Below are 23,317 nucleotides of genomic sequence, written 5' to 3' on the forward strand. Positions count from 1 at the left end.
TCTTTCTTTCTTTCTTTCTTTCTTTCTTTCTTTCTTTCTTTCTTTCTTTCTTTCTTTCTTTCTCTCTCTCCCTCACTCTTTCTCTCTTCCTCTTTCTTTCTCTTTCTCTTCTTATTCTTTGTCTCTTTCTTTCTCTCTCTTTCTTTCTTTCTTCCTTCCTTCCTTCCTTCCTTCCTTCCTTCCTTCTTTCCTTTTTTAAATCCTTGCCTTCTGTCTTAGTAGACAAAAGAGCAGCAAGGGACAGTTAGGTTAAATAATTTGCCTAGGGTCACACAGCTAAAAAGTGTCTGAGTTTAGATTTGAACCAGGTCCTCCTTAATTTCATAAATGGCACTTTATTCACTGTACTGACTAGCCAGTCCCCTTTCTTTCCTTTCTACAAACATTTTGAAATCTGTTCACCTGAGGTCTAGGGTATATGTTAGACTTTATCAGGCTTTCCTTTTCTTTTCTGCCACAAAGTCACTAGTGGAGTGCTTACTTCCTACCAAGATTCTGATCATTTTTTAACCCTGGCAACCAGTTCTTTTTTTTTGAGGCATTAGATTTTATTTATTTTTCCCCAATTACATGTAAAAACATTTCCTAACATTTTTAAAAGAATATTGAGTCTCAGATTCTCCCCCTCCCAACAACACCCTGCTCCCCTTGAGATGGCAAGTAACCCCATATCGATTTTGCATGTGCAATCCTGTAAAACATGTTTCCACATTAATCTTTGTGTGTATGGAAACTCAAATAGAAAAAAATTAATAAAGTGAAAAAAGTTCAGCAACCAGTTCTTCATGTTGATTCTAAGGATGAAATTATCTTTAAAGCAAGGCAAGAACTATTATCAAGAAATATTAGCTGTTCTGCTTAAAACAACAAGTGGCATTTATGTAAAGCCTTAAGAGTTACAAAGCACTTTGTTATATGTTCTCTCATTTGAGTCTCACCATAATGGTCACAAGGACTTTCGGTGATGGACATCAAAATGCGGACACTTGTACTCATTCATTTTTTAACAAAGTTACCAGAATACTTACACTTCAGTCCTGACCTCAAAAAGTCTCTTGGGACTTGGAAAAGAGAACATACTTATTTAATGAATACAGCCTGTTGCTTAAAGAATCGTTTGGCACTCCTCTTTTGGAGAATTGCCTACAGAGGTCATTTCTAAGCTCATCAGTTTCCCAACTTTCTAGTCAGCCCTTGTTTTTGCCAAGCTCGGATGTGCCACAGCAGAACATCAATTGTATCCTGCAGACTGAGCTCTGAATCACTTTGTTCAGTCGAGATCCTTTTTTGCTTCTTAAATAGCCAAAAGTTATTCAGAATCAGTTATAGTGAATAAAGTATAAAGTACTATTCTGGGTCCCAGATGAGGGATGAATAAATTAATAAGACTCTCATCTGTAAAATGGTATAGGGGGAAGCTGGGTAGCTCAGTAGATTGAGAGTCAGACCTAGAGACGGGAGGTCCTACGTTCAAATGCGGTCTCAGACACTTCCCGGCTGTGTGACCCTGGGCAAGTCATTTGACCCCCATTGCCCACCCTTACCACTCTTCCACCAAGGAGCCAATATACACAAGTTAAGGGTTTTTAAAAAATGGTATAGCAACTACCCCACAGGGTTGTTGCACTTATCAAATGAAATAATAAATAGAAAGCCCTTAGTATAGCATCTGACAGATAGTATATACTATGTAAATGTTAGTTATCATTATTACTCATTATTTCCCACCTTCCCTCTATCTTGTCATAGGGATACAATTTTCAGTTTTCTTAAGGAGTATCATTTTGTTCCTTGTTTTTAAAAAACCTCTCAACTATGGGAGAATAGTGATAAAGTCACCAAAAGTCTTAAAAGCTAACCCAATTATCTTGTGCTAAGTGCATGCAGACGAACAAAAGTTAGATCTGAGTATGTCTTATTTTTCTGCCCCTCTCCATTCCCTACCTGCAGTCTGCTGTCGTTCTTTCTTTTTTCCTTTCTTCCTTTCTTCAAGAATAATGTTGTTCAGTCATGTTTGATTCTTCATGACCCTATTTGGGGTTTTCTTGGCAAAAATACCAAAATTATTTTTCGTTTCTTTCTTGGGCTCATTTTTCAGATGAGGAAATTGAGGCAAATAAGAGGAAGCGACTTGCCCAGGTTCCTACAGTTAGTAAATGGTGTTGAAGACCAGATTTTTGACCTCAGGTCTTCCTAACTCCAGGCTTGTGCTCTATCCACTGTGCCACCTAGTTGCTTCCAATTATTGAATAGCTTACCTCTTTTCCTCTGACTCAGCTAGCCCTGGCCCATTCAGATTCTGTAGGTGTAGCATGGGTCAGTTTGATTTAGCAAAGCTGCTAGATTTCTCAGGTCTTCTGGAACTTGACTCCCAGAGTCTTTTTTCTGAGCCTAGGACTTTTACCCAGTCTTAAGCACTTTTATCTCTAAAAATTCTTTCCTTGGCTGTTATGAGCTGCTATGAGCACTGTTAGGCAGTCAGTCCCCTTGTACCTGATAGCTCTAAGACCCCTTGGAAGTTCTGCCTTCACCCTGTATTATTGTCTCGAAAATACATTACATTACATATGTTATTACATTACATTACATTATATTATATTATGTTATGTTATATTATATTATATCATATATCATATCATAGTATAGTATATCATGTTATACTATACTATATTATGTTGTATTATATCATGTTGTATTGTATTATATTATATTGTTATATTATGGTACATTATGTTACATTATATCATATCATGTCATATTATATTATATCATATCATATTATATTGTATTGTATTATATATCATATCATATTATATTATATATCTCAAATCTCTTCCAGATTCATTCCCGAGTCTCCCCGATGGTTATACTCTCAGGGCAGACTACAGGAAGCAGAAGATGCTCTCTACCTCATTGCCAGCAGGAACCGGAAGCTCAAATGCACTTTTTCCCTGATGCCTGCAGGAGAGGGGATCTCCAAAGAGACCGGCAGTTTCCTGGACCTGTTCCGCTACAGGATCCTCTTGGGGCACACTCTGACCATGATGTTCATCTGGTACTTACAAATTTGGGGTATTGCCTTTAAAAAGCAGTTTATGCCAACAACTCCAGTCTATTGAAAAGCTATCCTGTCAACATCATTTCTGAAAATGCTTATCTCCCTCATCATCACAGGAATGTTTGCATGAGAAACAAGCCTTTTCCCTTAGTTTCTGTTGCTCTATCCTCTGCTTTTGGTATCACCTTCCCTCCACAACTGATGTTAGATGCAGAGTCTTTCTGACCTTGACTGGGTAAAGCATAGTAGGAGAAACAGATCTTTCTTATTAAGGTATTTCTATGTGAATTTCCTTAACAATTATACATGAAGAAGAATGAATACTATTATCTGAGGTTTTTAAATAGGACTTAAGGGAAAGAAGAAAACCTAAAGTCTCAAGAATGTCATAATTGTCTAGATTTCATAATAAAAATATCAATGGGCTTCCCCTTCCCATATATAAAGGTGGGTTAAATTTTATGAATTTTATAGTGTCTAAGATTCCATCAAGTTCTAAAGTGGAAGGAGTGGTTTGCCGCTTCTTTCTCCAACTCATTCGACAGATGAAGAAACTGAGGTAGACACGGTTAAGTGACTTTCCCAGAGTCAAACAGCTAGTATAGCTATGACTCTGAACGAGTGATTGTCTCCTCCTCCCCTTCTGAACCAATGTCTAAAGCACAAGGATTCTTTGGACATACCTGAGTGCTCTAAAGAGAAGAAAAGAGGCAGAAGTCCATCTTACTTTGGGGTAGAGCACTAGATTTGGGGTCAGAAGCCTGGATTTTGGGGGGGATACCAAGAGTTTGAAGCATGTGACCCAAGGCAAGTTAGGGGCTTAAGCAAAAATTAGAACCTTTAACCCCTGTTTTCTAGGCTCTCCCTTAGAACCTCATTGTCCCTGGTGGGTACTATGGTTTTTCTGAAAGTAGCTTCTAAAGGTTCCAGTTTATACCAGGTTGTGTTCAAGTTCGTGGGAGGGAGGCAGCTAACGTAATACATGATGAGTGTTTGCCTTTGCTAGTGGTAGTGCATGCTGTTGTTATTTAATCAAGGCTTACAAAGCGCTTCCCTTTATTCTATTGAATTGTGGTAAATCTGACATAGTGCAGTGAGCATACCATCGCTGACTCGTCTCTTTGGGGCAGTGGTTCCCAAACTTTTTTGGTCTACCACCCCCTTTCCAGAAAAAATATTACTTAGCACCCTGGAAATTAATTTTTTAAAAAATTTAATAGCAATTAATAGGAAAGATAAATGCCCCTGTGGCCATCACTGCTCTCCTGGATCACTGCAGCACCCACCAGGGGGCGGTGGCGCCCACTTTGGGAATCACTGCTTTGGGGTTATTAGATTGGACTGGCTGTGGCTTGGATGGTGCTATCATGGATGGCTTCATGAGGCTTCCATGTTCAATGTTAGAATTTGGACAGAAAAGAATAGATAATACTAAGGTATACGTGGGTTATTATGTGATTGTTTTTTAAGTCACGTCTGATTCTTTGTGACCCCCTTTGGAGGTTTCTTGGCAAAGACACTGGAGCGGTTTGCCATTTCCTTCTCTAACTCATTTGACAGATGAAGAAACTGAGGTAGACACTGTTAAGTGACTTGCCCAGAGTCAAATAGCTAGTAAATGTCTAAAGTCAGAATTTAACTCAGAAAGAGAAATCTTTCTAATAAAGCACTATTATTGTATTATCATAGCAATTAGAAGAACCAAACCTAGTCCTCTGACTCCAAATCCACTGTTCTACCAGAAAACTGCTCTTTTCTCTTTAGCACACCTAAATATAATGCCCTAAGAGTTCCTGCAGTATAGATGTTGGGTCTGAAGGACAGGAGGAGACAACCACTTATTCAGTATTTAAAAAAAAATTTTTTTTAAACCATTAACTTCTGTGTATTAACTCCTTGGTGGAAGAGTGGTAAAGGTGGGCAATGGAGGTCAAGTGACTTGCCCAGGGTCACACAGCTGGGAAGTGTCTGAGGTCAGATTTGAACCCAGGACCTCCCATCTCTAGGCCTGACTCTCAATCCACTGAGCTACCCAGCTGCCCCTCAACCACTTATTCAGAATTATAACTTTAGAACTCAAAGGGACCTTAGAGTCCATCTAGTCAGTCTCTTAATTTTACAGATGAGAAACTGAATTCCTGAAAGGTCCCATGTCAAACAAATGGTAAGCAGGAAAGCCAAAATTTGAAGCAAGGCAATGATTAACTGAAGGATACAGGGATACAGTGGATAGAGTGCTAGGATTGGAGTCAGGAACATTCTTCTTCCTAAATCCAAATCTGACCTCAGACACTTACTTAGCTGTGTGACCCTGGATAAGTCATCTAAGTCTGTTTGCCTCGGTTTCCTCATCTGTATGAGCTGGAGAAGGAAATGGCAAATCACTCCATTATCTTTGCCTAGAAAACTCCAAATGGAATCAGGAAGATTTCAGCATCACTGAAACAACTAAATAAGAACAATGGCTAGAAAGCTGTTCCCCCTCCTATTCTTCCCCCTCCCCACCCCACCCCCAGTAATTAAGCCAAAATCTTCCTCTCTGTACCTTTTCTCCACATCTAATTTGCTTCAGAATTGTAGCCTTAAAATAATTGTGATTTCTGAGGGCAGCTGGGTGGCTCAGTGGATCAAGAACCAGGTCTAGAGACAGGAGGTCCTGGGTTCAAATTTGACCTCAGACACTTTCTAGCTGTGTGACCCTGGGCAAGTCACTTAACCCCAACTGCCTAGCCCTTACCACTCTTCTGCCTTTGAACCAATACTGATTCTAAGTACTGATTCTAAGTACACAGTATTGATTCTAAGATGGAAGGTGAGGGTTTAAATAAATAAATGTGATTTCCCACAGTGATTATTTCTCTAGTCTAGGGCTATGATGAGGGAGGGAGAGTTAGTTAATAAGGCCAAGTTTATGATTAAGGCATGAATATATTTGGTTGACAATCTGATCTGATATCGTGAAATGCCTACTTCTGTGGGGGTTCTCTCACTTGTCCCTTCTTCCCTCACCCTTTCATTTGTTCCACTTTGTAGGTTTGTATGCAGCTTGGTTTATTATGGCCTAACCCTCAGCGCCGGAGATCTGGGTGGAAATATTTATGCCAACCTGGCCCTATCAGGGCTGGTAGAGATTCCCTCATATCCAATCTGTATCTATTTGATTAACCACAAGTGGTGAGTATAAAAGAATGTAAGATATATATGTATTTGTATATGGGTGTGTGTTATAGTTAATCGCATTTACATTGCACTTTGTCCTTGGTGACAGGACAGCCTCAATCTCTTTTATGGAAGGTCTGAATTCCTCCCTTCTTTCCTTCCTTCCTTTCTTCCCTTCCTTTTTTCTTTCCTTCTTTCCCTTCCTCCCTCCCTCCCTTCCTTCCTATCTTCCCTCCTTTCCTTCCTTTAGTCCTCTCTTCCCTCCTTTCTTCCTTCCTTTTCCTTCCTTCCTTTCCCTTCCTTCCTCCCTCCCTTCCTTCTTCTCTCCCTCCCTTCCTTCCTCTCTTCCTCCCTTTATCCCTCTCTCCCTCCCGTTATCCCTCTTTTCTTCCCTCCCTTCTTCTGTCTTTTTCTTCCTCCCTCCCTTCTTCCCTCACTTTTTTCTTCCTTTCTTCCTTCCTTCATTCATTCCTTCCTTCCTTCCTTCCTTCCTTCCTTCCTTCTTTCTTCTCTCCCTCCCTTCCTTCCTCTCTTCCTCCCTTTATCCCTCTCTCCCTCCTTTTATCCCTCTTTTCCTCCCTCCCTTCCTCTGTCTTTTCCTTCCTCCCTCCCTTCTTCCCTCACTTCTTTTCTCCCTCCCTTCCTTCATCCATTTCTTCCTCCTTTCCTCTCTTATTACCATTCTATATGAGGGTGATCTTTACATATACTCTAATAATAAAAAGATGATGAGAGCATATTACAGTGAATATAGAGCTGGCCTCGGGGTCAGGAAGAGCCCTCAGATCTGTCCTCTAGCACTAGCACATACTCTCCCCGGGACCCTGGGCAGATCATTCACTATCTCATTGCCCCCAGGAGTCTCTCTAAGAATTCAAGTTGAAGAGAAGGAACCTCTTTGCCTGATAAATGGGGATCCTCAGTGAGAACTTCCCTTAATGATAAAAGCACAAGTCCCAATAACAGGAATATGGCATTCGGGTCCATTAGCAAAATGCTTTATATGCATTCTCTTTAAGCCTCACTCCAGCCCTGTAAGGTGAATACATTTGCTAAGCTGTTCCTCCTGTATTGGCTTTTCTGTGAAGTCAGGAACCTTTGTTTCCCAGTAGGTAACTTGTTGATAATCGGTAATATTGCAATCCATAATAAACTAAAATCTTTGATAAGAATAACCTTAGATCCTACAGACGCCACAGCCATTTCTACTGGAAGAATTTCTGTACTAAACTTTTAGGAGAAAGAGACCCTCAGAAAAATAAATCTGCTAGAGGAAACATTCGTAATTTTTTTTTTTTTTTTGGTCAAGGACTCCTTTGGTAGCCTAGTGAAGTCTATGGACCCCTCCTTGGAATAATATAAATCAGATTACAAAAGGAAATCAATTGAACTGAAGGAAAGATGTGCCCTTTTTTCTATTCTAGTTTATATCTTCTCTAAAATATCTCCATAGACCCCTTTAGGGTCCATTACTCATGGGATAAGAATACCCAAATGAGGGGATTAAAAAAAAAAAAAAAAAAAGAAAGAAAAATCAATAAAGGGACAACTAGCTAGATCAGTGGATAGAGAGCCAGGCCTAGAGATAAGAAGTCCTAGGTTCAAAATTGATCTCAGACACTTCTTAGCTTGTGTGACCCTGAGCAAATTGCTTAATCGCAATTACCTAGCCCTTATCACTCTTCTGCCTTGGAACCAATATTTGGTATTGACTCTATGACAGAAGGGAAGGATTCTTAAAAAAAAAAAAAGAAGTCACACCTCCATTTTGGAGTTAGCTAGATAGCTCAGTGGATTAAGAGCCAGTCCTGGAGTGAGGAGGTCCTGGGTTAAAATCTGGTCTTAGATACTTTCTAGCTGTGTGACCCTGGACAAGTCACTTAACCCCCATTGCCTAGCCCTTTCCACTCTTGTATCTTGAAACCAAGACATATTATTGATTCTAAGACTGGAGGTCAGGGTTTACCAAGAAACCAACAGATGTTTACCCATGCCTCTAAGCCTAACCCTAAACCCTATGGGCAAACATCCTGAGGTCAGAATGAATTTAGGCACATCTCATCTACTTTATCCACAACCACATGTACAGTCTAATCCAGAGACATTGATGTCTGGAAAGATAAGCCTGATACTCTGTCTGATCTTGGATCTTCAAAGAGAGAATAAATTAGATAAGAGTATATAGCACTGTCCTTTCTGGGGGCTCCAAAATGTAAATATTTTAGAGAGATTTGCCTTGCAAGTTTGTTGTTTTTCAGTCATTTTTAGTCATCTCCAACTTTTTGTGATCCCATTTTGTTTTTACTTTTATTTATTTTTTTCTTTTGAATATTTTCCCATGGTAACCTGATTCATGATCTTTCCCACCCCTTTTCCCTCCCCCTTCCTGGAGGCAACAAGCAGTTCCACTGATCTGTATTTGTCATTGTTCAAAACGTGTTTTCATATTATTCATATTTGCAATAGAGTGATCTTTTTAAGCCCAAACCTCAACCATTCACTCATCAAACCACATAATGAGTCCTATGTTTTCCTTTTGCATTTCCGCTCCCACAGTTCTTTCTCTAGATGTAGATAGCGTTCTTTCTCCCAAGTTCCTCTGGATTGCTTATAGCCCCATTTAAAAAGGTTTTCTTAAATTCACCAAGTGGGGGGTTATATGTGCCAAGGCCCAAAATCTGGCTGCTTCCTTTAGAATTCCTGGAAATTTTGTCAATGTTTACTAATTTTTCGATTAATAAAATGAATTACAATTACAAAAAAAAATTTTTAAGTAAATAATATAAAAAGGTTTTCTTGGCAAAGATACTAGAGTGATTTGCCATTTCCTTCTCCAGCTTATTGACAAATGAGGAAACTGAGGCAAACTGGATTAAATGACTCACCCATGGTCATAGCCAATAAGTTTCTGAGGCCTGATTTGAGTCTTCCTGACTCCAGATCCAGCCTTCTATGGCACTCGCTGTTACCTCGCTGCCACCTCTAATTTAGTTAATTAGAAAAAAAAACAAAGTAGAACACCTTATTTCCTAAGGGTTCTGGATAATAATAATTGACATCAATTCAGCATTTTATGGCTTACAAAGAATTTTCCTCATAAGCATCCTATAAGGTATTATCATCAGGTCCTTCTTCTATAAAAGGAAAGGGTTGTACTAGTCAGCTTCTGAGGGCCCTTCTGGTGTGAGTGACAGGACCCCATCATCTCCATTTTACAGAAGAAGAAATTAAGGCTAAGAAATAATAGCTGCCTCATTGAAGGCCCTGTAGCCAGGAACTGATAGTACTGAGACTTCCTTTTTTTTTTTTTTTTTTTTTTTTGGCTTTCCCGTAATCCTGCTTGCGTCAGTTTCTTCATCTGTCAAATAAGATGGAGAAGGAAATGGCGAACCATTTCCAGTATCTTTGCCAAGAAAATCCCAAATGGGGTCATGAAGAGTTAGACATGACTGAAACAACCAAACAACGAACAAAAATCTGAAAAGAAGTGGTAGTGTAGCCAGGTGGGGAGAGGAGATGAGATTTGAGCTAAGGGAGACAGTTAGGTGGCTCAATGGATAGAGTACCAAGGCTGAAGTCAAGAGGACCTGGGTTCAAATGTGGTTTTAAATGCTTCCTAGCTGTGTGACGCTGGGCAAGTCACTTAACCCTATTAGCCTAGCCCTTGCCCTTTTGTCTTAGAGTAATTAATAAGAAAGAAAATAATGGCTTAAAAAAAAAGATTTTAAGACTGAAAGAGACCCTGATCCAACTCTTTCATTTTATAGGTGTAAAAATTGAGTTCAGGGCAGCTAACTGGCACAGTGGATAGAAGACTCAAGCCTGGAGTCAGAAAGACCTGGGTTCAAATTTAATCTGAAACACTCCCTAACTGTGTGACCCTGGGCAAGTCACTTAGCCCTATTTGCCTAGCCCTTACGCTCATCTTGAACTTATTACTAGAATGGAAGATAAGGAATTAAGTAAATAAATAAAGCCCGAGTTCAGAGAAGCTTGATAATTTTCTCAAAACCATATAGCAGAGCTTCGATATAAAAACAGATTTTCTAATTTAAAATTCAGTGCTACAGCCTGGGACTTATCTCAAAAGTATGCACATAGAGTTTCATTTTTTCAGTCATTCTGGTAGCTAGATCAATGAAAATAATCATTTGACTCTTGGAAAAGATATAGAGTGATAGCTGTATAACTCTGGGCAAGTCACTTAACCCCAGTTTCCTAGCTCTTGCCTCTCTTCTGGCTTAGAACTGATACTAAAACAACTCAGAGTGAATTCCTTGTCAACTCCAGAAAAAGAGAGGGAGACAATATGAATCATATAAATTTGGAAAACTTATGTGCAAATTTATTATTAAAATAAAGATAAAAAAAACAAAAAGAACTGATACTAAGACAGATGACAAGAATTTAAGCAAATAAAAGAAAAAGAAAGGGAAAGGGAAAGGGAAAGATAAAAGAGAAGAAGTTGAAAAGAGAAAAGAAAAGAAAAAAGAAGGTGGTGGATAGGCAAACAAGACAGTAAAGACAAGAGAGTTGGTAAGTGAATTATAGTGAGTAAGTAGGGAGGGCAGAAGTTAGATCAGTGATTCCCAAAGTGGGCACCACCGCCCCCTGGTGGGTGCTGCAGCAATCCAGGGTGGGCAGTGATGGCCACAGGTGCATTTATCTTTCCTATTAATTGCTATTAAAATTTTTTTTAATTAATTTCCAGGGGCACTAAGTAATATTTTTTCTGGAAAGGGGGCAGTAAGCCAAAAAAGTTTGGAAACCACTGAGTTAGATGAACTTAAAATTCTACAGAAAAGCTCTTCTATTGGATGGTTATCTGGGAGATGGGGAAAATAGGCAGGGGAATTTTTAGAATTATAATTTAATGTGTTTATAAATATATAGTGTAAACATTAAATAGTAAAATTATAAAAACAAAATTTATCAATAAAAATATATTTATAAAAAGAAAATGTGAAGCTGGTTTAAATTTTTTACATGGGATATCTATTTTGTGTGTGTGTGTGTAGATGATTTCATCTGCGTGGACACTTTCTCCACCAACCCCACTCTGCCTTACTTACTAACCAGTTAATTGAGTTGCCATTGCCCCAATCCCCTCACCGCTCCAAAAATATTATCATTCAATGACTGACCCCCTGTTAGTGAGCTGCCCCAACCTTGTCAACGGACATCCTTGGGTGAAAGACCTTCAGATAATCCCTGGGCATGTACATAAAGTCTTTCCATTTTGGTAGGGCTTCCCATTGGCCGCACTCCCTGGTGTAGCCTCCAGGAAACCAGACTCCCCTTCACATAAAACGTGGCATCACGTTAGAACTGTAGAAGAGGTTGGAAGTCATCGTATGCCATGAAGCTCATGCCAGTGGTGGTGGTTCGCAGTGATACGTTTTTATCTCCCCAGTGAATCTGCTTTTAAGAACTCACACTGACACTAGACTTATCTGGCATCTCTAAGAAAATGAGCTCTTCCAGTAAAGGCGAATGCTCCTAATGACGGAAGCTTTGTCCTTTAAGTGGCAAAACTTGTTTTGATTATTTTTATGAAGAAGCAGTCACCTCTCTGCCAAAACATAGCACACACTTCCTGCCTTCTTAATAGGAAAGCGTGAGCATGGGACTGACTTAAGTGTTGCATTACAGCCATCGATTGGATTGGATCGGGCTGATGCACTCAGAGATTGTTGAGATTACCTGTGTACTAAATGACCCCAAATTGCTTGATTTGGGGGCAGGAGGATTGGCTTTATTTTTGTTGTGGTTGTTGTTTTTGTTTCTCCTTTCTTGTAGTCAAATGTCAAGTCTCCCTTGCTTCCATTGTGTGAGGCTTAATCATATCCTGCTTCTATTTTTTTGCTCCCTCTTATTTGCTATGGGCTTGGAAAACAGATTACTGATCTTGTTCCAATTGTGGGAAAAATAAAGCATTGACAGGTTTGGGGCAGCTAGGTGGCTCAGTGGATAGAGAGCCATACCTGGGGAATGGGAGGTGCCAGGTTCAAATTTGACTACCAAGACTTCCTACCTGTGTGACCCTGGACAAACCACTTAATCCCACCTACTTAGTCCTTATCCTTTTGTCTTGAAACTGATACTTGGACAGAAGGTAAGGATTAAAAAAAAAAAAAAAGCATAAACAGGCTCTAAGTGAGGGTTTCTATGAATAACACATCTTCATGAGATTTATTATAGCTGGATTTACTATGCACGATCTTTTTTGCTTTCAAGTTCTGTATGTCTGTGAAAATCGAAGTAAAAGCTAAGTGAATTATTACAGCAATAGCCCAAGTTATAGAGATTGTTTCTATTTTTATTGAAAGAACATGAAGAGGGGAGTAGAATCTTCTCTCAGTTTACTTCAGTATTGTTAGAAATAAAATTATTTATGAGGTTTATTATTATAAAATGATTGATTAGATAGTGAAAGCAGGTGGGAGAGAGTAAAGACACATAATCACATGGCCTCGCTAATCTGAGTTCCCAGCTCACCTCCAGTCTCCCTTCACTCCCACTGTTTCCTAGCCAAGAGACCACAAGCTTCCTTAATCCATAATTTATAAATCTGGTGATGTCACTTTTTCTGAGACTACCTGGCTGGACAGACTTTGACCTCAGTCCAGATCAGAGGCAAGTCTTCCAGATGCCAGGAGTCACTGTGAGGCAAGAGACAAGCATCTTCCAGGATGCCAGGGAGCCTTGAGACCTCAGGTGTGGGGCTGAGGCCAAAGTGAATTTTCAAAACAGACAGATAGACAGATCAGATAGTTTAGATAGATAGACCGACAGACAGACCAGACAGCTTAGACAGCCAGATAGATAGATACATAGATAGATTGACTGATTGATTTTTTTCCCCATCCAAATTCACTGACCTCCTGAAATTTTATCTATGCAGTTTCCAAAGAGGTCCATAGACCACAGATTAAGGAACCTTGGCTTAGTATTACTACACTGGCAGTAAGCCCACTATCTTACAAAGTTTATCAAAAAGAGAACCAGCCTTTGTTTGGGCTACTGGGCTGATCACAGCACTACTTAAGTAGATCAGTTGTGTAATAGCTATTTCCCAACATGTTTAAGGGTTCCTTCTGAAATCCTGTGTGTCTGTCCAATTTAATGGTGCATCCATGGGAAACTGACGATTGATTATCTTAGAAGTATTGGCAAAAATTGCCATATACTCGTGCTGGTCCCTGGTACCATAATCAACAGCATGTATTCAGGGAAGCTAAGTGGGTCAGCAGATAGAGAGCCAGGCCTGGAGATGGGAGGTTCTGGGTTCAGATTTGGCCTCGACACTTCCTAGCTGTGTGAACTTGGGCCAAGTCACTTAAACCCAGTTGCCTGTTCCTTATCACTCTTCTGCCTTGGAACCAATGATTCTAAGCTGGAAGGTAAGGATTTAAAAAAAAAAAAGAAAGAAAGATGATGTGTTTCAGTCATGTCTACTGGCTCATTAATGTCTTGGTATTGTTTGCATCTGTCATCCAGCAAATATTCTTTGATTTTATTATTTTTATGCTGAAGGTCCTCTTTCGGTTACTTTTGTATTGAATAAGAAAGTCACAGACATTTGTGTAGATGTATGTATAGATATATGCATGTGTAGTTATGGACATGTATGTATATACACACAGTGAAATTATGGGCAACCAGAGAGAAGGTCAGGTAGGGAGGAATGGAGGATTTAGGAGATAATTAATAGGAATATCTCATTTGTTTTGATTCTTTTAGGTTTGGGCGCAAGCGGACATTAGCAGTTTTTCTGTGCCTTGGAGGACTGGCCTGTCTTATTGTCATGTTTCTTCCTGAAAAAAAAGGTGCATTGTTTTTATTTTTCTTGCAAGGTTTTTGTTAACATTTTCATAATGGTGGATCTTAGCCTGGAAGAGAATCTACCATATGCCACGTTTCATTTCTGTGACAGAGTATTATTTAGCAATTGTGTAGGACATAATAGACCAGATCCTTCCTAGTGAGGCAGCTATTCTCTGGGTGAATAATGAACTTTGAGAAGTGCATTATTAATTCTTTCAGGCTATTAAGCTCCCATCTGGGTGGCTAGAACATCATACTAGTGAGGCCAGTACTGCTAATTGGATCATGATAAGGACCCGTTAGCTTCCCACAGAGAAAATCTCTGTTTTGTGGCTATAGGATTGAACCCCTAATCTGAAGCAGCTAACTCTGAGTGTATATTATTGACAACAAGGAAGCCTAGGAAAGCTCTATCAATCAATAAGCATTTACTGTACGGTGGCAAAGAGTGCTGGGTCAGGAGTCAGGAAAACCAGCTTTAAACATTAGCTGCGTGAACCTGGGAAAGTCACATAATCTCTCTGGAGTTCAGTTTCCTCATCAGCAAAAAAAGAAAAAAAAAAGAGGTTGGACTTTTTGACCTCTTCAATCCTCTGATATTATTCTGTGTGACAAACCCTGTGCTAAATGTTAGGTATATGATTTAGAATAAAGTTGGAGCCACTGTGGAAAAACAGCTTAAAATATCAGACCTAATGTTGGTATTTTCTTTATAGGTGAAATAACAACAACAACAAAAAAATAACTAGTGCTTATATTTATATAGTGCAGGAGTATAGACTATATACTGCGCTAAGTGCTTTTAACAAATATTTTATCCTCATAATAACTGTGGGAAGTAGATGCTATTATCATCCACATTTTGCAGATGAGGAAACTAAGGCAAACAGAGATTAAATGAGTTGCCCAGGGCAACATCACTAGTAAGTGTTGGAGGTTATACTTGAACTCAGGTCTTCTTGACTCCAGGTCCAGGGCTCTATCTACTGTACCACTCGACCAGGAAACAAAAAGCTGAAAGCTGAAATTCTGTATTTCATTAGATAAATAACCCTTTGAGGAAATTGCTACTGTCCCCAGTTTGGTGAAATCTTAGGGTCCTGACTCGTAAAACTGCTTGCGTTCAAAGACTATGTGTCCTCCTTCCTTTGCAGCTTTTCACAGTATCTAACATGGGGTCGTGTTTTATTGGGTACTCACCAAAATGATAGTGATTCTAAAGCTTGCCAGCTTCAATCTACAGGATAGCCTACACATTGGATGAGATTGATCATAGTTTTGTTGTCATGAAATGCTTTATTTTTAAAGAAATAACAAAACTAGAAGGAACTCTGGAATTCGTTTGGTCAGGTGCTTTTCACACTTCCAGTTCTTTGGGAACTTTTAAAAAGATGGAGGTATTCCTCACCTCCTTGAGCTTTTGTTTATGTTCCCAGCATCTAGTAGAAAAAGGGAGGATAGGAGAACTATCAGAAGATAGTTCTGCAACCTTCCCCATTTATAGTGTCCTTGGAGATAATTGGGATTAATAGACTTCCCTGGACAAATGCAGTATGAACCAGAATGCATTTACCTAGCCTAGACTGGATTGCCTTCAAGAAATTGCCATGCTCTTTAATGATCCCAAGATCCTTTTGGAAGCAAATGCCCATGTTGCTACATACGTGGAAGACGTATCATATACTAGTCTTGGAAGAATTTAAAAATGAATATCACAAAAAGGACTGTGGAGAGCTGAATAGTGGGCATAGGCAGACTGTAATATGTAAATAACAAGAAAACGCCGAGAAGAACAGGAGTAAAAGGAAACATCTGATAGGAAGAGAAGATGAATTGGTCATATGGCAAAAGTAAAGTAAGATGGCACTGATATCTTCATGAAGTCAGGAGAAAGTAACACATTGGGAAGACACCTTGTGGGAAACATCAGATGGACTCATCCAGTATGGATTGGTGTGGATGAGTTATCATCTGCTTTGATGGAGGGAACTTCCATATGAAAGAGATTTCAGATTCATTTCAGTATCATCAAATGGTTCTACCTTATCCCATCCAACTTTGCTTGATGATTCAGTGTAATAGTCTTCTGTCTAATCGATCTTTTCATACCATTCTGGTGTACCTCAGTGAGTAGGATAAGCTCCAGAGAAGTGAGCATCTAGCCATATGTGAAGATTTCTAGGGGAAAAAAATTGTAAGAATTCTTCCTGTGAGATTATTTCTGTGTTTAAAAACTATTCATACTAAATGATTTGTATACTGATGATTACCTTAATGGGCTGTCCTAATCGAACATCATAGACCCAGATATTCTTCATCTGCTTGATTTTTCCTGTGTAAATTGTTAAGCAAAATTCTTTGGAATGATTGTGATTTCCATTTAGAAATCTGACCAGTCTCAGTCTGCACATTGTTATTTGAAATGGGAAGCTCTCACCATGTTTCTTCCATGTATATTCAGAACTAAACCTACCTGACGGTGGCAGGTCGTTTTGGCGAGCATTCCCTTATATCACTTGCTTCATATTAATTGTCAAAGTTTTTCATTGCTTCATCTTTAAAGGAATAACATCTGGTCTTAATATATCCATACAAGATTTCCTATAAGAGAGAGCCTTAAAGGCTGCATTTTGTTCTACCAAATCTTGTCAGCCTTTTTTTTTTTGAAGCCTGTTAATTCCTCCATGACTACTTTCTAATCCAACAATGGAATTCATTTTGCACTGTCCATTACTCCTTCATGGACCAGTCTGGTTCCAACATCCCCACTACTGAGGATTTTCTGCCTTTTTCCTACTTCTTTCCCTCTTAGCTTTCCCATCTTCAATCAAAGAAGATTTGAGGCCCTATAAAACATTCACTTTTGCCTTCCCTGACTTAAAAGTGCAGTGAGTCTCATCCTTGAAGTTAGTTTCACCTGGCCCATGTCTAGTCTGATCCTTAAGAACTTGTTTTTCCAAATTTCCATTGCCTGTAACTACCACTTTAAAAAAAAAAAAAAAGGGAAAAAAAAACTGGTTCCTCAACTTAAAAATAGCTTATTATCATTCCAGATCCCAAGGTATCCTTTTCCTACCTGCTTTCTCTTCTGGGTCCTGACCTCTGCTATTCAGAAACAAACCAAGAATCTCACCCCAGCATGTGAGGTGTGACCTTAAAGTAATGAGATTGAATTTTTAACATTCCAATGCTTACTTAGACATCCAAGGAGTGCCACCTTCAAAGTAATTCCTTTAAGAGCTTAAACATTTAATCCAATGATTCCAACCCATTTTTGGAATTGCCTTTAGAGCCTTCAGCACACATTGCTTTTAAATGTTCTCATTGGTAACAAACCATCATGCTTTGAGGGTGGACTGTGTGTGTGTGTGTGTGTGAACAATCAGTAGCTATTTGATATCAAGTCTCAGAAGTAAAGAATCACCGTGGTCTGGCTGTTGTGGTAAAAATCGAGGATGTAAAACAATGAACTTTATTTTTTTGCTTGACTTATAAATGGATTCTGATGACAATTTCCAAAAAAGAATTCTGAAAGTGCAAAGCTTTCCAGAGTGATAACTTTGACAGCTTCAACAGTTCTGGGAAAGACAAGTTCTAGATCATTATTTTATAGCCACAAGTTAGAGCTGTTGACATCAAGGACTTCATTTACAGGTTCTCACCAATGAAGCCAAAGAATTAAAAGAAGCAATCCAGTGGGTGAAATGCAGAGCATTCCTAGGCCATACATTGTGTTACCTCCAAGCCCAGATTGTGCATAAATGGCAGTGGGAGAATCACATTAGATAGCATTCATTCAAGAACACCAGAAGATTACAATCTAGAATTAGGTTCAGACAGTTATAAAATTGTATAGACCCTTAGACCCAGCAATACCATCATTAAGTCTGTATCCCAAGGTAGTCAGAGAAAAAGGAGGAGAACCTATATGTTCTAATCTAAAATATTTATAGCAGCTCTCTTTGTGGTGACAAAGAATTGGAAACTGTGGGGATGCCCATCAATTGGGGAATGGTTGAACAAGTTTTGGCAAATGATTGTGATGAGGTACTACTGTGCAGTAAGAAATGATGAGCAGATTAATTTTTTTTTAAACCCTTGTACTTTCAGTGTATTGTCTCATAGGTGGAAGAGTGGTAAGGGTAGGCAATGGGGGTCAAGTGACCTGCCCAGGGTCACACAGCTGGGAAGTGGCTGAGGCCGGGTTTGAACCCAGGACCTCCTGTCTCTAGACCTGACTCTCACTCCACTGAGCTACCCAGCTGCCCCAGATTAATTTTTAAAAATGGAAAAACCTACATGTAATTATAAAGAGTGAAATGAATAGAGCTAAGAGAACATTATATACAGCTACAGAATTAATGTTTGAAGACTTACTCATGAATGTCCACCCCCAGAGAAAGAACTGATGAATAGAAACATGAAAGACATCATTTATACATACAGATTTTTTTTTTTTGCCAAGCCATGCATTCCTCTAGAGAGAGGGAGAAAGATACCTGGGAATTTTAATTTAACCACAAAATAATGAATTTAAACCAATTGATACTTTAAAAAAGAATACAGAAGATCGGATTTCTTCTATAAAATGAGAAGAATGGATTTGGTGGCTTCTGAGGTCCCTCCTTACTGTAACTCTATTATCCCATTTTCATAATTCTAGGAGTCAGCTGCTGGCCTCTGCCTAATGGTCCCAAATGTCATACGTGACAGACCTTTTCCAGACTTCCCTATCATTATGTGGGTCCTATTATAGATATTTTGCTGCTATTCTTTCAGTGAAGGTTTTGCTTAATAGTACAAACTCTAGGGTGGTAAGCCCCTAGCATGCTGCCAAAAAGATATACAATACCTCCATGCTGGTTCAATCTAGAAGACCACATAGCACATCATTTTGAAAGATCATTTACAGAAGCCAGCAGACGAGCACACCTTTCTGGGCTCCCCTGCTGCCCCAACTCGTTATACTGACTCACTCAGATTTGGGGGAAATAATGGATGAAGTTGGCCTGTTCTCCTTTTAGCTCTGAAAGAAAAAAAAAGAAATAGTCAAAAGCCCAACCACATACCCTAGAGAACAAAGACCAAAAGACGTGTCATTGTTTGTTCAGTGAATTCCCCATAGTGGGTTTTACAGGTTGTTTTTTTTCCACAGGGCGTATGAAACAAGGACTGGGTTTCTTTTCCAGGTAATCTGGCAAGAGGGGAAAGATATGGCCCCAGATGGCAGAGTTTGGCATATCCAAACTTGAAAATAGATGAGAACTTGAAACTACATGAAGATTGATTTGAAAATCAAGCAGGGAAGATGATGCCAGATGAGATGCCGTGATGATTCTCTGATTACTGGGAGCAGGCTTTTCTTTGTAGGTCTTGGCTTCCTTTCCAGTAAAGAAATCAGGAAGTCAGTGGAACTGTGGTTTCTCCCACCAAGAGCCTCATCAAACATCCATCTAGCTATTCATTCAATAAATATCAATTGCAAACATGTCCTGCAGACCAAGTATTGTGGGGAATACAGAGAAGTCTAAGGGAGAAGGTCTCGTCATTATTGCAGTAGAATATGAATTCGTTGAAGCCAGGGGCTATTCTTGTCTTTCAAACCTCAGATACTTAATAAATAGTTGCTGAAGACCTCCTCTGTGTGGTATCTTGTAGGAATGATCCTGAGAGAGCCTTAAAAAGCAAAAAGGCATAGTCCGACCCCTCAAAGCATGGAGTCTACATCAAGAACCAAATGTACAATTTCATGTTTAGCAATTACAAAGCAGAATTTCAAAAGGCGTGATTTGCTCTGGTGTGAATTGTTATAGATGAGCTTATAGGATCATAGATGGATAGAAGCGATCATGGGTGGGCAGGATAGGATGGTGGGCAGTTATTATCAAAGGCTGGCATTGTTAATAACTGGACTTATATAGTGTCTACTTTGTGCTAGGCTCTGTGTTAAGTGTTGGATCCAAGAGAGAAAAATAAGCTAGCTTCTTCTCTCAAGGAGTTCACATTTGGATATGGAAAGACAGTACATATTAGAAGCTTCAGCTGCCAAGAAGATGGAAAGGGCCGTTGGTCCTTAAGGTGCAGAGGCAAGACATGTGGTAATGCATCGTGTCATTCCCACAGATAAAATCATATCTGTTTCTAACATTGAATCATTTGATCTTGCCAAGGACTTTGGTATTAAAAACTTCCTTTTCAGGGTCTTTAGTAGTGGTGGTTACTGAATATAGTAAAATGGATCTCCTGGGAGGTAGTGGAGTCCCCCTCTCCCCCCACTGGAAGTCTTCATTTGGAGCAAAAATTGTGTGATCACTGGATGGAGATGCTGTAGAATATATTAAGCACTCTCTAAAAGGCAGTTAGTATGATAATTATTAATACATCCTCTTAAAGCTCTCCAGGAAGCTAGGTGGCTCGATATATAGAGAGTTCTGGGCCTGAAGTCAAGAAAACTCATCTTCCTGAATTCAAATCTGGCCTCAGATGCTTATTAGCTATGTGACCCTGGGCAAGTCACTTAACCCTGTTAGTTTCAATTTCCTCATCTGTCTGATGAGCTGGGGAAGACAATGGAAAACCACTCTAGTTATCTCTGCCAAGAAAACCTCAAAATGGGGTCATGAAGAGTCAGATGGACAGAGACAACTGAACAACAAGAAGCCACCATTGCACTCTTGAATTGGTACTAACTGAAAACAACTAAAGCTCTCTAGGCTCTCCCTAGTACTGTGTAGCTACTGTATAAATTCTTATTCTCTCCCTTCTCTCTTTCAGCTCTGAGTCTGCAATTCTCTTGAGGGTCTTAAGTATATATCAAAGTATAAAAAAGGTACAAGTTAGTTTTTTGTCAAATAAAATACCTTTTGGGCTTTACTAGGTTAGATGAATAACTCTGTGAAGGTTGCAGGGGACTGTTGCTATTTGTCAGAACTATCTAGATGCTGTGCATATTTAATAACCATCATGCACTGGGTAAGCTATAAGGCATATTATCTGGAAGACAGACAAATGTCCATCTTCTGATTTCTGCGTCTTCTTCCAGTAGTAGAGACCACAGCCATCCTACTGGTTGGGACTGACTCGAGTGCATCCCATTTTTTCCCTAAAAAATGTATAACTTCAGAAGAGAATTGTCCTCTCTACTAATGATCTCCTACATGTGTTGTCTTTTCTTGTCCAGACACAGGTGTGTTTGCAGTGGTGAATAGCCGTTCTTTGTCTTTGTTAGGGAAACTCACCATCAGTGCTGCTTTTAACATTATTTACATCTATACATCGGAGCTTTATCCAACGGTCATCAGGTAAGGAGCCATCCAAGAAGCCCTCGCCAGGCAGTCTGTTTGTTCCAAACTCCTCCTTCCAGATCCTTTTATGCTTCAGTCAAAAACCAGCTTGCCTTATAGCTGCCTTAGAGCATTTTTAAACCTGTAAAACTGCCCTGAACGTTGTCACTGGAGTGGGGATGACAGTTTTTGCTTGGATCCTGGTTCCTTTGTGGTATTTTATTACTGGGCATATTGTGGACTAAGTATCCTGATATAATTGAGAGAAAGGCAATGTTTTTTGCTTTATATTATCTAGATTTCTCTATTAGATTCAATGCAATAAATACTCTATGCAAAATACAAAGTATTAGGTCTTAGGAATGCAGTGATGAAAAGTAAACAGCCCCTGCCTTCTAGAGTTTCATGATCTATCAGGGCAAACAATTTGTATACATATAAGCATAAGCAAAATATATTAATAGTAGAGGCAGCTGGATGGTGCAGTGGATAGAGTGCCAGGTCTGCGATCAGGAGGACTCATCTTCCTGATTTCAAATCTGGCCTCAGACACTTCCTAGCTGTCTGATTCTAAGCAAGTTACTTAACCAGTTGTTTGCCTCAGTTTCCTCATATGTCAAATGAGCTGGTGAAGGAAATGGCAAACCTCTCCAGTATCTTTCCCAAGAAAATTTCAAAACGGGGCTACAAAAGAGTCAGACACAACTGAAATTACCAGACAACAACAAGCTGCCATTGCATTCTTGATTTTTTTAAAAAATTTACTCTATTATTCTTATCACTAAAGGCAAATAGACTAGCCTGTTCTCTTCAGGGTTAGCCTTTTACAATTATATTGTCTGTTCCAAAAATGAATGATACATCACTTTACCTCTCTCAGTCTTCAGTCATCTCTTTTGTCCCTTCATGTGGTCTGATAAATGATAGCAGATACTTTTGTCTTCCACAAAAAGCTTCTGCTACGGTAACATTGACTCTGAAGTCCTAATAAGAGGTGCAGCATGATGTAGGGGAAATAGAACTAGACTAAAGATTAGGAGACACCTGAGCACAAATCATACTTTTGACATTTAGCTGTATTACTATGAGCAAATTATTGAATCTGCTCCATGCCTCAATTTTCTCATTTTTAAAATAAGGATAATAATATTCAAAAGACTTTTGTGGGGATCAAATGAGATCAGTTTTATAGATTGCTTTACAAACCTTACACCTCTATAATTATCATCATTTTAGAATATCTTGCATATTATAGTCCCAGTGAAGCTGTGTCATTGTCCAACGACCTGATTAGTTCCTAAATGGTTGTTAGAATTTTTTTGAGTTAAAAAAAAGGGATCATAGGAAAAGTGTTTTAAATTACTATTGATTAGAAAAATGCAGATTTAAACTACTCTGAGGTGCCCCTTCACTTCTATCAGATTGGCTAATATGACAGAAAAGGAAAGCAACAAATGTTGTAGAGAATGTAGAAAAATTGGGACACTAATAGAGTTGGTAAAGTTGTGAATCGATCCAATGATTCTGGTGAGTGATTTGGAACTATACCCAAAGGGCTATAAAACAGTATAATACTCTTTGGCCCAATTATAGTACTTGTAGGTCGGTATCTCAAAGATATTTTCTTTTCAAGGAAGAAGAACCTATATATTCAAAAATATCAATAGCAGCTCTTTTTTTTGTGGTGGCAAAGAATTGGAAATAGAGGGGATGCCCATCAATTGGAGAATGGCTGAATGGGTTGTGTTATGTGATTGAAATGGGATATTTTTGTGCCATGAGAAATGATGAGCAGGATACTTTCAGAAAAACTTGGGAAGACTCATAGGAACTAATACAAAGTGAAGTAAACAGAATCAGGAGATCATCATACCTAGTAACAGCAATCAACTGTAAACAACTTAACTATTGTCATCAATAAGATGATTCAAGACAATTCTGAAGGACTTAGGATGAAAAATGCTATCTGCCTCTAGAGAAAGAACTGATA

The 23,317-nt window shown here is 39.1% G+C and overlaps 1 protein-coding gene across 1 annotated transcript in view; it reads left to right on the forward strand.

Moving 5' to 3' along the window:
* SLC22A15 (solute carrier family 22 member 15) overlaps nt 1-23,317 on the forward strand; it is an 89,618-nt gene that overhangs the window by 59,247 nt on the left and 7,054 nt on the right. Inside the window, exons 5-8 of the mRNA XM_044675530.1 lie at nt 2,840-3,055; nt 6,092-6,232; nt 13,961-14,046; nt 21,225-21,345. Coding sequence (XP_044531465.1) covers nt 2,840-3,055; nt 6,092-6,232; nt 13,961-14,046; nt 21,225-21,345 — 564 coding nt within the window. The remainder of the gene's footprint in view (nt 1-2,839; nt 3,056-6,091; nt 6,233-13,960; nt 14,047-21,224; nt 21,346-23,317) is intronic.

This window comes from Gracilinanus agilis, chromosome 4 (genome assembly GCF_016433145.1).
Source record: "Gracilinanus agilis isolate LMUSP501 chromosome 4, AgileGrace, whole genome shotgun sequence".
Taxonomy (NCBI): domain Eukaryota; kingdom Metazoa; phylum Chordata; class Mammalia; order Didelphimorphia; family Didelphidae; genus Gracilinanus; species Gracilinanus agilis.